The sequence below is a fragment of the Crotalus tigris genome, unplaced genomic scaffold (genome assembly GCF_016545835.1).
Source record: "Crotalus tigris isolate CLP2741 ecotype Arizona unplaced genomic scaffold, ASM1654583v1 scf7180000022411.5474196:2289641, whole genome shotgun sequence".
In the NCBI taxonomy this organism is placed as follows: domain Eukaryota; kingdom Metazoa; phylum Chordata; class Lepidosauria; order Squamata; family Viperidae; genus Crotalus; species Crotalus tigris.
The window spans coordinates 1355038-1370884 of record NW_024099112.1 but is presented as its reverse complement, the minus strand read 5'-3'; the positions used below and the strand labels follow the sequence as shown (position 1 = coordinate 1370884).

Sequence of the window (15847 nt, the reverse complement as noted above, 5' to 3'; positions counted from 1 at the left end):
TAGCCACAGGACTCCCACGGGGACCCCCCCAGTTCTGAGAACTCCGGGGATCATACTTAGACCAGCAGCCCCCTTCTTTGCTCCGACTCGCAGCTTTCCCACCATGAAAACGATCCTATGGTGTGGGCTTGCCATTCATACATCAGGTTCTCGCTCTCGACCGAGCAACAAAGGCAAACAGAGCACGCCAGGAAGCAACCCCCCAGGGAAGCCTCCGAACATTGGACCATCCGTTCCTCAGGAGCAGCGTCCCGGCTAGTTTTATGAAAGACTCTCACAAACAGGTCATGCACCCGACTCACCACGACTTTCACCAGCGCCGCCATCTCCCTCGCGGGACGCGCTTCCGTTTCCGTGGAACATCCAAGTTCTTCCGTTTCTCCGCCGGGCAAATGCGAGAAGGCGCGTTCTGGTGGTCCTAGACAATGGCGCGATCGAACCGCGTTTCCATGGAGACTCTTCTAGAACAGCTTCCTCCGCCCGAGCCCTGAGGGGAGCTGAGTTAACAATCGCCGCGCTCTCCTCAGCCACTTGGAGGCCATCAGGGCGAGGAAGATAGTTGTAGCGCTCCTTGTATTTCTCCCTGGACGTGGTTTCCTGTCCCTAGAGCCCTAGATAAGCTTGCCGATGCCTGCGGGTGTAAATCGTGCCGCCATTCGCGATCGTGGGGACACTGAAAAAGAGAGCCGCGGGGGAGGGGGGAGAAAAAACGGGAAAGGGGTTATTCTAATCTAAAGTGCCTTGTGCCATGTGCTGTTCTGGCTTGAAGCCGCCAGGAGCAGAAGAGGATTCCTGAAAGAATGTGCAGAATACTTGTTTTGGTTACGAGCCTAATGAATCAAATAAGTCTGCCCCGGATGCAGTGAAGAAGACCCTGGTGCCTCTTAGATGGGTCATTGTTTAACCTGATCCTAGTTTGGTGGCCTTGAGAACATTATGATGAGTACTTGAGGTTTTGTTCTTTCATCTTCAATCTGAGGCTGCTACAAAAGGTCAAGGAATAAATGCAGTGAAAAAAAAAGTGGGAAAATTCTAAATGGAGTTAAGATCTACTTAGAAGATTGCTAGAATAGGTACACTTGCTGCTGATGTAAATATTCCAAACATCCAATGTACACAACTGTTTAGTGACCATTTGAAGTTACAGCGGCACTGAAAAAAGTGACATGACTTTTTTCACACAACCATTGCAACATCTCTATGGTCATGATCAAAATTCAGATGCTTGGCAACTGACTCATATTTATGATGGTTGCAGTGTCCTGGGGTCAGGTGATCATCTTTTGTGACCTGACAAGCAAAGTCAATGGGGAAGCCAGATTCACTTAGCAACCATGTTATTAACTTAATAACAGTGATTTACTTAACTGCAGCAAGAAAGTTCACAAAATGAGGAAAAACTCATCTCACTTAGCAACAGAAATTTTGGGTTCAATTGTGGTCTAGGCCAAGGATTACCTATGGAAAAAAGGCTGCATCACATATTATTTTTCGTGTTGCAGGAACTTCCTGAGCTCAAGCCTAGAAGTATGGGCTAGATCTTGTGGAAGTTATATTCCAGCACAGGTGGAAGATGTCAGGTTGGAAATAATTGCTGCATATTCTTAGTTAAGAATACATTTTCATTTAATGAAGCTTACTTTCAAAAGAATGTCCCTGTAAATTGTGTCCATTAATGAGTTGAAAGGAAGCCAGGTTTCCTTCTCATACTAACTTGTGGATTTTAACCATGATTTGTGGAATTGATTAGTTTCACATACTATGCTTTCATAAATTATGATTTACAAGCCATAATGACTGAGTTCACATGCTAACCCAACACCAGGTAACTTAGTGCGATGTATATCTCAAGCTGTGGTACAAAACAGAAAATGAATCCATATTTATCATACTGTCATGGGTCTTCCTTCTATCTAAATCAAGTAGTTTATTTTGAGCAGATGTGATCTTTCCCATTTTTATGAATCAGTTTTGCAATTTCCATGTTTGGGAGAACATAAATGGAGTTCAGGCTGGTTCCATACTGTATTGTCAGTGTTGTGACTAGAGTCTTTTTCTCATGTATTATAGTGGTGTGTGCATGCCCAGGTGGGTTAGAACGTCCAGTGCAATATTAATATTGATACCTTCCAGATACAAAACCAAAAGATAGATAATTCTTTTCATTTTTTTCAATGAGTACATAGATTGTATTTGTATTGTATTTTGCTTAAATGTGGTTAGTTGTGTCATAATGAAGTTTATATAAGGAGCATCTGTATCCCACAATCCCACTGAAAAAAGTGTCTTGTAATCGACTCTCATACTTATGCAGCCCCCTTATGATTGTGATTTGGGTACTTGACAATTATTGCATATTTATGATAATCACAAAGTTTTGTATTCATATGATCACCAATTATGACTATCCCACCTGGCTTCAAATAAACAAAGTCAATGGGGAGGCCAGTAGGAGGCAGCAAGACATGGTCACATTATGTCTTTCTTAACAACTGTAGGTGATTTGCTTAATGAATGCAATTGAGACTGCTGAAACTACTGTCACTAAGTGGGGTGGTCACATAATGTTTTACTTAGAGTTGCCAGTTCCAGTTAGGATAATTAAGCGAGGTCCATTTGTACTTGGAAAATTGAACCAATAGAAAAAGTGGCAGCTAGATTTCCGGTTTCACATTGTAGCAATGCGGCCGAGGGATTGCGGAGCTCTGCACCCCACAGCTGGTTTCGCCCTGCCAGGGGACCCTAAATGGGTCTAATGTCGCCCCAGAGAAGCAGCAAAGAAGGAGGGCACCCCAATGATCATGGAATGATGGTCAATCTGTTTGATCCCGGGGAAGCCCTCCAACCCGACAGGAAAAAGGCTAGCTGCATTCTGGTGACTAGCCCAAGCTACTGGCATCCGAAGTCCAAAAGCACCATCTAAGCACAACTGAACAGCGTGTTGGAGCTGGGTGAGAATATTGATCTTCTCTATTTTGAAACTGATTTCCTTTTTGCTTCCTCAAGAAGCAAAAAATCCTACGAAAGTGAGAAGGAAGGGGTCTATAACCCCACCCTTGTATAGACTGAAGCGGCGATTTAATTTTTATGGGGGACAGAAATACATTGAAATAGACTAATGTAAAGCTATAATTTGGATAAAAACTGAAAATTATGGAAATTGCTAAGATTTTCTACTTCAAAGAATATTGACGGAATTACAAGAAAAAATTGTTTCATTTTAAAAACTGGAAAATAAACACACTGGCATCTAATGGTGGAACAGAGTATAGAATTATAGCCGTCTTGCCTCAGAAACTGGCAAAACGCCCAGAAACAGAGTACTTTTATCCCTTTGATCCTCAAGGTCTCTTAGCCAAACAGAGAACAGCTAGGAATAGAAGAAAGAAAACACACTGGGCTATCTATTGCAGAATTGATTATGAAAACTTCTGACCTTAGATTATAAATACTTACTGAGCTGTGATATTTAAGCTTAAGAATAGTCTGCAGAGAAAGAAAAACTTTGACCTTTGGTTGTTCTCCTAGGGGAGAAATTACTGGATGGTTTTTAAATGACTGAATATTGGATTGTTTATAAAAATAAGAGATATGTCAGACTATAGTATTTGGAATTTAAGACTGGTTGGTTTGATGAAAATGGAGGTTGCATATACAATTAAAAGTGGTAAGAAACCACATGCAATATTCTTTTCTAAAATCCCCAGTCTGGAACATCAGAGATATGCAGGAGAAATACTTCAAGATAAAACAAATATTTTCCAGGAGGAAATGTGCACAACTAATTCAAATGACAATGGATTCAAATCATAAATAGATTAAAAATAACTTTGATGATATAAATGAACACATTTTTGATCTAAGCTCATAATTAAAAAATTCTCAGGAAATGGTGATAAAGAATTTACTTCTTTATTTACTTATGAGACTTATATACCGCTTTAAGTACAAGCACTCTCTAAGCGGTGTACACCAGTAAGCAATGTATGTATATATTTACATTGCCCCCAACAATCTGGGTCCTCAGTTTACCTACCTCAGAAGGATGGAAGGCTGAGTCAACCTTGAGCCAGTGAGATTTGAACCGCTGACCTGTTGAACACAGTCAGCTAAAGTGGCCTGCAGTACTGCACTCTAACTGCTGCGCCACCTCGGCTCATCAATGAACAAATGAACAAACAAATCAGATAATAGAACAAAAACTGGAGAAAAATGATTCAAAGATGGAGGGTACAAATGAAGAAAACCACAACTTAACACACAAAGAAAAAAATTACAAGATCTTGCTATAATATTGGAAATGGAAAAGACATTTCATTTTTCAAAACATCAAAACAAACCTGAAGACAAGAAAGAAGATTTGACAAAATGGACAATAGAGCTGTCAGGAGAACCACTAGAGTCTGGGAGACAAAAAATGGAAAGAAATTGAGGGAAAAGAAAAGTGGAAGCGTCTTAATGAGTATAAATGGGCAAAACTCAAAAGCACCTTACTCAATTTGTCTTTCTCATTCTTAATAACACCTATACAAATACAGGAAGAATTATATGGCAAGCTGAACACACTGACTTGGAAAGCTGCTAGGCAAGAGAAGAAGGCGAGAGCTAGACTCGAGAGATGATTTGACTTATCAGATGGAGTACTACATGACTAAATACTTGTTTGTATATGGTTAAAAAATAGTTAAATTTTGGACACAAATGGGCTCTATAGTAAGAGATGTGAATTATAAGTAGTATAATATTGCTTTATGATATGGGAAATGTAAAAATAATGAGATGTATGAAATGCTTTGGATATTCAATTGTAATTTGGAGAAAATTATAACTGATAAGAAATGTTCTGAATACTGAAGGGAATTTAAACTTAAATAAGAACAGGTGAGAACTAGATTTAAGAGAGATGACTTGACATACCAGATGGAATATTATATGACTAAACATTTGTCTAAATATGGTTAAAAGAATAGTTAAATTAAGGAAATGAAGGGGTTTTACAGTAAGAAAAATGTGATTTATAAGTAGTATAGTATTTTTTTTTCTTTTTATGATATGGTAAATGTAAAAATATTGAGGTGATTTAAACGTATGAAATATTTTGGATATTTAAATGTAATAAATTTTGAGAAAGCTATAACTGACAAGAAATGTTTTGACTACTGAGGGGAAATTAAGCTTAAATAAGAGTTCTGAAAACAGAATCTAGAATGATTTACATAAGATGATTTTTTGCAAATGCAACTGTAAAATAAGCTGATTAGAAAAGACATTACATACTGATGTTATTGTTAAATATTAGAAAAATATTTATATTTAAATTTGTATGTATTGATAGTATTAAGAACTATATTTGCTTAATTTTGGTAAAAGGAGAATCTATTGGAAGAAGAGAGGACCAAGGAAAAGTATTTCTAGTTAATGTGTTGATTATGAAAGTATAGAAATTGACTACTATTCACTGTTGTTAAATATATGAATCCAGACAACCCAGACGTGGTTTACCAAGCACTAAAGATTGTTATTCTAAAAAAATCAATAAAATATACTAGAAAAAAAGAAAAAAGAAAAAGTGGCAGCTAGACTGCATTCTGCATTCTGGGTGTTTCTTTAAAAAAACAAGTTATTAAAATTAGTTGTCTCTCATTACTGTGGAAACAAACTGACCTTTTTGTTTGATGTAGCAGTATACAGAAGGTACTTTTGCAGTCAGGAATAGCAGAGCCTAAGGTGACCGAGTTTAATGACAGACCAGAAGGTTCCCATCTAGCAAAAAATGTCCCCGACATCTCCAGAATCAGGTGATGGTAGAGATCTGTCTCTGAGACATACTTCTGGATCAAATCAACAATATTGGAGAAATAAATAATCTGATTTATTATAAAACCTTCTTCCATGCCTACTTACAATGATTGGAGATTTGTGATTTAGTCCAGGTCTGGACACACTTAACAGTGAGGATGAAGGTTTGTTCTCTGAGCTTCGTTACCAGGCTAGGTAACATCTTCAACAGCGTTTAGGGTAGTGGTTCTCAACCTGTGGGTCGGGACCCTATTTGGGATCGAACGACCATTTCACGGGGGTCGCCAAACAACGCAGTCCGCCATTTTTTTCCCCTTTTCCTTAGCTGTGCTACTCCCTTTTATTCTATTGGCTTTTGAAAGCCAATAGAATAGACTCTCTTGAATAGAGTCTAATTCTATTGGCTTTCAAAAGCCAATAGGAATTGTCCAGGCTGTCTCTGCCCTGCTGAGCCCGCCAAAAGTCCCATTCTGCAAACGGTGCTGCACCAGTTGAGTAGTCCTCGACTTACGACCGGTTGGGGGTCGCGGCATTAAAAAGGTTGAGAACCACTGGTTTAGGGGATGTCTCTGTCAGCGCTCTTCTCTTTATAAGGGCTTCAGCTGTGGGTGTGTCAAATGAGGGTCTTGTGATGGGTCAGGTATGAGTCATCAGAGAAAGGTTTGTGATAGGTCTTGTGATGGGGAGGTTACTTCAGGTCAGGGTCACTGGAGGGTGTGAATTATCAGTGGGTCAGATGTGAGTCATCAGTGAGGCTGGTGATGGGTCTTGTGATGGGGAAATTACATTAAGTGAAGGTCATTGGAAAGTGAGCTGTTGGGGGAGTGGTTGTGGGTTGGTGCTGTCTCTTGTTGGCTGTGCAATTGATTCGGAGTCTGAGGGGTTCATAGGCTGGTTGTAGATCAATGTGTTGATAAATTGCTTGTGGAGCTCACGAGTGGTGGTGGTGGTAGCATGGCTGATGATTTTAATGTTGCTTCAATCGAACTGGTGTTGTTTGGTTTTGGGATGGGTAGTGATTAAGGATTTGGGATCGTGGCGTTTGACTCTAGCCGATGTTCGTGGATCTTGGTTTTTAATTGATGTGATGTTTGTCCCACATAAAACTGGTTGCATTTATTACATTTGATTTTATAGATTACATTGCTTCTTTCAGCCTACTGTGTCTTGTCTTTGGTTCTGGATAATTCCTGGCAGAGTGTGGCTGTGGGTTTGTAGGTTTGTCATTATTCCTAGGTGTTGGAGAATTCTGGAGGAATAACAACAGCTCACAAACCGACAGCCCCTCTCCCCTCCCCAGCAATTCACCTTCCAATGACCCTGACTGAAGTAACCTCCCCATCACAAGACCCATCACAAGCCTCTCTGATGACTCATACCTGACACATCACAAGACCCTCACTTGACACACCCACACTTGAAGGCCTTATAAACAAAAGAGCACTGACACAGACATCCCCAACATGCCGCTGAAGATGTTACCTAGCCTGGTAACAAAACGTTTGGGAACCAACCCACAAGCTCGGAGAATGAACCTTCACCCTCATCCTATACCCGAGCTACAGATATTCACCACTATTGCAAACACTTAACACTTTCTAGCAGCTTGAGCTACAACTCCCAGAATCATCAGTACTGAAGAAAACACAATTGCTTTTTGCAACTGAATGGAGAAGAATGCCAGCTTATTCATTATCTCATCCAAATCCTTATGAATGAGCCTACTCTATTACATATTTTGTTCTGGGGAATTCTAATATTTACGCATGCTTAAAAACCTGAGGATACATGGGAGACAATTTGGGTTAGAAATGTAAAATTTACTCAAGCACAAAATTTAAGAAAATTTTTATAAAATGTTTTATAGATGGCATTTGGATCCCCAAAAGTTGTCCCGCATGTATCCGAAATTACAGCCCAAATGTTGGAGATGTGGAAATTTAGATGCAACTTATTTTCATATTTGGTGGACTTGTAAAGATATTAAAGCTTTTTGATTAAGATTTGGTGGAATATTCAAAAGATTTTTAGGAAAAAGATAAAGTTTACTCCGCAATTATTTTTGTTGGGTATTATTGTAGATTTGGATGTTAAAGAAACTAATTTGATGTTGAACTTCATAACTGCTGCAAGATTATTGGTGGGGCAATATTGGAAGAAAAACTTATTGCCTACTTTGGAAGAATGGATACTTAAAGTGTCTAATTTAGCAGAAATGGCGAAAATCTCCGCCTATTTGAAGGATCATTCACAAGAAAGATATATTATGGTTTGGAGAAGATGGATTGATTATATTCAGAAGAAGTATGAAACTGAAAAGTATTATCTTGCTTTTGAATAGATTTTAGATAATTATTAATGGTATTATTATTTTTGTCTTAATTTGTTAATATTTGTTTTGAGAAGGAGTTAAAGTGTATTATGGTTTTGATTGATAGTTTAGTTGGTTTATGTTAGCTAGAGTATGTTTGTTTATTTGTTACCCTGTAATCAGCTCTGGGAAGTGGGGGAAGGGGGGAGGTGATGGGTGGTTTATATTGTAATTTGTAACACTTTTAATAATAATAATAATAATAAAAAACCTGAGTACAGACTGTTGGGCCCACTCACTTTAGTGGGTTACCTGACTGCAACACAACTATTTAAAACTGGAGATAAGTGACTATATAAAGTCTATTCAATGGCAGACAAACTTCTGTATTCCATCTAAAATAACTTGTTTTGATCATAAGGTGTACAATACAAAATTAAGTCTGAAGTACCATCGCAGAGGAAACATTTTCCAGATTTTGGTGTTCTCCTGCTAATACGCAAGTGCAATTAAAACAGATCTTGGAAATACAGAATACAGTACCTTATTCAAAACTTGTATGAGCTGAACTCCCTTCATTGATAGGTTTCCAAAACACACAGCTGCAATAATCTTTATCCAGGGTAAGGAATAAATTAAGTCTGAACACCTCCTTTACATATAGTGTGTACAGTGTGCAGAGATGTACGCTGTATAACCTCTTATTGGTAATGGAAAGCTAAAGCTGGCAGGAATGGAAAACCAGCCCAACCAGCAAAGGTTTTCTCCTTTCAACAGCACTCAGATGAGAAGCAATGTGTGATTAAGTAACTGAATTACTCTGATGCCTGTTGCTGTAACAATGTCTGCTGGAGTCGTCAAACTTTCCAGTTGGGCATCATGCCAAAACATATTCAGACATTGACAAGGAGGGATGAAATAGCCAGAATATCATGCTGGGCAGGTAGCAGCAAACAGAGCCTCCACAGATGATCAGCTAAAATAAATAAATGTGCTATTCAACAGAAGCAGTAGGAACCATTAGACTGAAAGTCAAAGAAACTTCCACTTCTTCCTGTGATATTTTCTTCATCCTTATACATCCACTCCTGAGATGGAAATTTGAGGACAGATTTTTTCCAAATAATTTAGTAAAATATGCAGTAGTGACCTCTGCCCAGATACATTTTTGTTTTATCATTCCCTGCTGCATTGACCAGAGAAACAGACAGAAGAAGCTTAAAAAACAAAGATACCAACATTCTTAAAATATATAGCATGTTTTAATCAAATTTAATCACACACGTCCAAATGTATAGATAAAGTAGTTCAAAATTTCAGTGAAGAAAGTTCAGGCACTGCATATTTAGAATTAAGCATGCATAGCAATATGATGAATTGCTCATTTATTTAATAGGAAAATCTATAAAGCAACGATAAAACTTAATTTGATCTCAATATTCAGTTTTATTTAATGCTATTCAAATCATTTAGTTATCTAACAGAATTTCAATAATTTTAATTTTTGGATTTCCGTGAATAGAATAGTCTAGGTGGGGAGCAGAATAAGAGATCCAAGTTGCATGTGACCTATTCGAGTCTTGGGTGTGAGTCTCAAGAGCATCTCTAAAATAGGTGCCAACTGTAATTTTCAGTTTGACAGAAAATGAAAATTATACAATACAAGGGAAATTATTATTATTTTTTCTGGCTTTGCTATGGTGTCCCAGTCCTGCTCACAAACTGAGGTGCAACGTCCAGGCATTGATTTTAAAAAGTTGAGAATCTTAACTTAGATACTATAGATTGCCAGAATCATTTAGGAATTGGTCTGCCTATAAATAAATAAATACAGCTATGTCTAACAAATTAACCCAAATGCTACTTAAATAAAAGCTGTGTTAATCTAAACTGTAATAAGATATAGCAGTCAACATACCCTAATGTCAGTAGGATAATTAATGTTTGGAAACACAAGATCCTTTCCTCTCAGCAACAAAAAAAATCCTACCTATAAGTTTTCTGAACACATCTGGAATGTTGAACTTAGGTCTTTGACCTGACTCAACAGGGATCTTCTTATATAAGCACATGTCCTTCTTTGTTACTTTACCAGCAGTTCATATTGTGAAAGTGACAAAGGCAGGAGCCTCATACTAAATTCACTATTGGAACAAGGGAGCTAATTTTAAATTTTATTTTAACCAGGATTTTCCTTCTGTTAATTGGGACACTAAAAACTAAAATCATTGTACTCTTTTTGACAATAATCAAGTTCAAAATATTTGTGTTAATGAAGAAAGGTGCACATATACAGTATAATCTCCAGAAATATTACTAGTAATTAATGGAACTATATGGAAAAATAAATAGTGAAGCAACTGTCAAGGTGAACGTCAAAGCATAGAGAAAAAGATAACAGATTTTGATGCTGTAAGCAAGTTATAAACAATTCAAGCAGGAATACGATTTCTCAGGACTCAGTTAAGTGACTTTTCTTTTCCAATATTCACATGTCACATAATTTAAGAAGCCCCTAAACTCTCTTCAAAGGCTGTAGTGAGTCAGAAGCTGCTAGAACAGGAAAAGTGTAGGAAATTTCCCTCCTAGGTATTGTCCAAGGATAGCAATGTATGTATACTTACCTGGAAATAAAGTACAATTGCATAAAATGCTACTTCAAATAGGCTAGTTGACATTAATGAAGAAGACTGGCTTTATTGAGCCTGGGGTTCAGCAAAGAGTCATGCTACCTAGGCAGAAAATAAATATTGAATTGAAGATTAGATACAAGAGATGTGATTCTTAGTGATTTTTGAAATGTTCTTTTATTGAAAAAAATCAGAAAGCAGAGCAACAGGTTTTTATTTGATCTAGATATAATTGGATGTTAAAGGATTAGTTTAATTTTATATTAATAGCATAAGGATTTTTCTTATTTCAGTTTTACATTTTAATCACCATGATTTATTTCTTTTTTGAAATAACTGTTTCTATTTTATAATATTAATTCTTTAAATAACTATGTAAATTCAATTTAATCAGTGTAATATCTATTTTGATTATTATTTTATTATTGTTTACTAATATAAATGATATATTTTAAATACCCAAATATTTAATTTATTCAGCTTTAAATTTATTATAATTTAATAATTTTTGATACTTATATTTGGTTATTAGAAGTATTGGGAAAGTCAGAGTCTATACATAGCCATAACTGCAGTAGCCCAAACCTTTTAAAATTCTCCATTTCTGTGGCCTTGTCAAACTATCCATCAACTAAATAAAATATTAATGTTTGAAAAATCAACTATATTTGAAGATCAGTAATAATTTAATTTAATCCACTGACTGTGCAACCGTAAAAATTCTTAAAGTAAGATATGCCAAAACCACAGACTATTTTTTCTAACAAAAATTCTATCATGATTGGTTAGGATGTCATAAAACAGTATCACTATAAATACGTTTTATTATGTGAGGGTCAAGGCTTTTTATGTTTCTTTAAAGCAGCTTCAAATAGCCTACATACTGGGTTACTGCAACTTTCATATAGCTGTTATATAAACAATGATATTTTATAGAGGAAATGACATAACCATACAAAAGTACACATAGAGTTTAGGCACATATTCAAACACTAATGACAATGCATTGTTTTAAATGGCACACTTGCATGTTTACCCATTCAACTCAGTTCTCATATTTTAGCCAAATACAATAAAAATTATTAGCCCATATTTGTCTCATCGTATACTACTTATTTGAAATCTGAATGTTTACGAAGACATACTTGGGATAGAGAATGACTTTAGACAGTAGATACAAATGAGGCATTTTCTATGAAAGATAAGAGAGAGAAACCTGCCATAGGAAAGCTGAACTTTTAACCAATATCATTTTACCACTCTTCCCCCCCCCCAATGTTTAGCATTCAATAATAATGCCATGTCCCTAGGGAAAGCAGTATAGTTGATCATAATAATAATTTGAGATGCCAGTCTTCCCACTATCTGTTGAACTCTAAATAGCTGAGAAAGTTATTATTAGGGAGAATATTTAATTCAAGAATACTTGTTAATTTTCATTGTAGAGTTTTCAAAACATGATCTCTGCTGAATCCAACTAATGGTTCATCTAGATTAGGTTTTTCCATCCATTTTTGTATATAATTTTTATTAAGGATTTTGATTATAATAGTAAAAACTAATACAACTAAACTTAAAGAGAAAAAAAAGAATAGTAAGTATAAAAGCTGCAACAAAAAAGGAAGGGAAAATGATCAAGAAAAAAGAAAAGAAATATATAAAGATTTATTTTCATATTTCATTAAAAGTATAGACAAAATTAGTAAATCTTCACTTCATTCCACATCCCTTCTCTACAAGCAAATCCATTAAGACATCAACTTTTCAAGCAAAAAGTCTGTAAAGGATTGCAAAAACCTTGAAAAAAAGTCTTAGTTTAACACTGATTAACTTTATATTCCTTTTACTTCTAAAAGTCTTAATCTTTAGATCATTCAAATATTATCATAAGAGTTGATTCTCTTTAATTCTTTACTCTAGCATACAGATTTCTTCAAGGGTTTAACAAGCCACTTTTGCTGATTCAATAATTTTTTCCCAGGTCGTTCTCTTGGTTTGTGTGTTCTCTTTAATTTTTAAAGCTTCAGTTTCTTTTGTATATCTTTTTCCCAAATCCTTGTCTTGGATTGTCATTTGTAGTTTCACTTTTGGTACTTTCTCTATCCTATCAGACAAAATTTGCTCCATATCTGTCATTCCCTCATTAACATTTTTGGAGATAATCTATCCATACAGTAGAATCTGACATCATTATTGACACTTTCGATATTGTAAATACCAATTGCTGGCTCCATTCTTCAGAGTTCTCCTTTAATATTTCTGATATTATAACACTTTGTGTCATTTTGTAGTTCCAGTAAACTGAGAGTTAATACCAAAATCTTATAGCAAAAGTCAATATTCCAAATTTAACAAGACCCATAATCCATTTGTAACTTTCTTAGATCAAAATCATATTTGGATTTTTGTGTTTATTTAAATTTTTTGAATTCTTAATCTTGTAATTACTTTTTCACTTATTCAGTTTGAAGCTAAACTCACTCAGAGACTTTTTAGATCTGTAATTCTAATAGCTTTATGATAGTTAATAGGCAATTTCCAAAAGTGATTAGAAAGTGAGGCTTGTAAATTTAATGTCCTTTGAAAGACTCCAATGAGATTGCAAGCATGATGGCTAATTCCTTTGTCTTCCAGCACCCAAACCCATGGAAAACTGCTATCCTACAGTCTCCTTGCAAGGAACAGTTATCTGAAGCATATGTAGTGGATCTCCTGTCTCTCCTTACCAAGAAATATTCCAAAGAACCAGTCTATTTGCCAGTTCTTTGGTCTTTGCCAGGGTTGTCAGTTCCATTATAATTCACGCTGCTCTGTGCAAACTAGATGTCTAATTTAAAAAACTATCTTGCAAGACAATATGCTATTGCCTGCAAACAAGCAAAGAAGAAGATTAGTGCTACCAGATTTCAGTACATTACATTTCACTGCTTGTTGTTTAGTTTGGATGAAAAGTGGATGTTGCTGAGAAATAGAAGGCCATTGAAATTAGAAGGACATGATCTAAAATTTGGATGGTAAGGACATGTATGGTTATATGAAAGCTGGGGTCCCCACCCTACAGACCGCTGGAGGTGAGTGGTAGGCGAGCGAGGAAATGGAAACCATCCCTCCTGGGTTCACAGTGAGTGAGCGAAACAAAAACCATCCCTACCCCCAGCCCGTGGAAAAGTTATCTTCCACAAAACTGGTCTCTTTGGGGACCACTGTATTAAAGCAAGGTTAATATAGATTTTATGTCTGGTGGGCTATTCTTAGACTATGAAATAAATATAAGCCTACATTGTGCCTGAAAATATCTTTGTGGTTCTTAGCACATGAAATGTTTTATAAATGATAAATAGTAAGTAAACATAAATGGTTATCTTATCTTGATGTACTAGAAATTTCTGAAGAGGATGTAAAATAAAATTAAGAGGTTTTGACAACAGAAGGATATACTTGTCAATGGTTTTCTTATGACCAATTAACAGAAAAGTTTAAAGTGGATAAAAGTTTTTATGGTTTTGAACAATGCAAGTTTAGTTTGAAACAGAAGTACGTACAAATGATGAACATGTTATTGCTAAAATGTGTAAACTTTTGTTGAAATATGAGACAGAAGAACAAGTAAAAATGCACTAAAAGTTTTGGCTACAATATACAAATGGACAGTGGGAAAATATATAATAATAATAATAATAATAGTAAAGTTGGAAGGGACCTTGGAGGTCATCTAGTCCAACCCCCTGCTCGGGCAGGAAACCCTACACCATTTCGGACAAATGGCTGTCCAGTCTCTTCTTAAAAACTTCCAGTGTTGGAGCATTTACTGCTTCTGGAGGCAGGCTGTTCCACTGATTAATTGTTCTCACTGTCAGGAAGTTTCTCCTTAGTTCTAGGTTGCTTCTCTCCTTGATTAGTTTCCACCCGTTGCTTCTTGTCCTGCCTTCAGGTGCTTTGGAAAATAGCTTAATTCCCTCTTCTTTATGGCAGCCCCTGAGATATTGGAATACTGCTATCATGTCCCCCCTTGTCCTTCTCTTCGTTAAACTAGACATACCCAATTCTAGCAACCGTTCCTTATATGTTTTAGCCTCCAGTCCCCTAATCATCTTTGTTGCTCTTCTCTGTACTCTTTCTAGAGTCTCAACATCTTTTTTACATCGTGGTGACCAAAACTGGATGCAGTATTCCAAGTGTGGCCTTACCAAGGCATTGTAAGAGTGGTATTAATACTTCACGTGATCTTGATTCTATCCCTCTGTTAATGCAGCCTAGCACTGTGTTGGCCTTTTTGGCAGCTGCAGCACACTGCTGGCTCATATTTAAGTGATTGTCTACTAGGACTCCGAGGTCCCTCTCACAGTTACTACTATTGAGCATGGTGCCACCTATGCTGTACTTGTGCATTTGGTTTTTCTTGCCTAAATGTAGAACCTTGCTTTTTTCACCATTGAATTTCATTTTGTTAGTTAGTGCCCAGTGTTCAAGTCTGTCCAGATCCTTCTGTATCTGAAGCCTGTCTTCTGGAGTGTTGGCTATTCCTGCCAGCTTGGTGTCGTCTGCAAATTTGATGAGTTCCCCATCTATCCCTTCATCCAAATCGTTGATGAAGATGTTGAAGAGTACTGGGCCCAGAACAGAGCCCTGGGGCACCCCACTACACACTTCCCTCCATATAGATGCAGTTCCATTGAGGACCACTCGCTGAGTACGGCCGGTCAGCCAGCTACGGATCCATCTGGTGGTGGTTCTGTCTACCCCACATTTTTCTATCTTGTCAAGTAGTAGGTTGTGATCTACTTTATCAAATGCCTTACTGAAGTCCAAGTAAATTATGTCCACAGCATTCCTCTGATCCACTAATTTTGTCACTTGGTCAAAGAATGCAATAAGATTTGTCTGGCATGATCTATTTTTGACAAACCCATGTTGGCTTTTAGTAATGACTTTGTTTGCCTCTAGGTGTTCGTTGATTCGTTGTTTGATTATCTTTTCCAGGATCTTCCCAGGTATTGAGGTCAGGCTGATAGGTCTGTAATTTCCTGGATCCATTTTTTTTCCTTTTTTGAGGATGGGAACTACATCAGCTCTTTTCCAGTCCTCTGGTAGTTCCCCTGTGTTCCAG

General features: G+C 36.8%; 1 protein-coding gene across 2 annotated transcripts in view; it reads right to left on the bottom strand.

Annotated features, from left to right (window-relative positions):
* Positions 1–8826, bottom strand: part of LOC120297035 (ubiquinol-cytochrome-c reductase complex assembly factor 1) — a 42116-nt gene extending 33290 nt beyond the window's left edge. The window contains exons 1-2 of one of the 2 annotated variants that reach the window (XM_039319214.1): positions 8654–8826; positions 303–673 (exon numbers count right to left, since the gene is read on the bottom strand). In XM_039319214.1, the coding sequence (XP_039175148.1) occupies positions 303–326 (24 nt within the window). In that variant the 5' untranslated portion in view covers positions 327–673; positions 8654–8826. Of the gene's footprint in view, positions 1–302; positions 759–8653 lie in introns of those variants that run through there. The other variant, XM_039319215.1, reaches the window with a different exon arrangement.
* Between the last annotated feature and the right edge of the window lie 7021 nt (positions 8827–15847).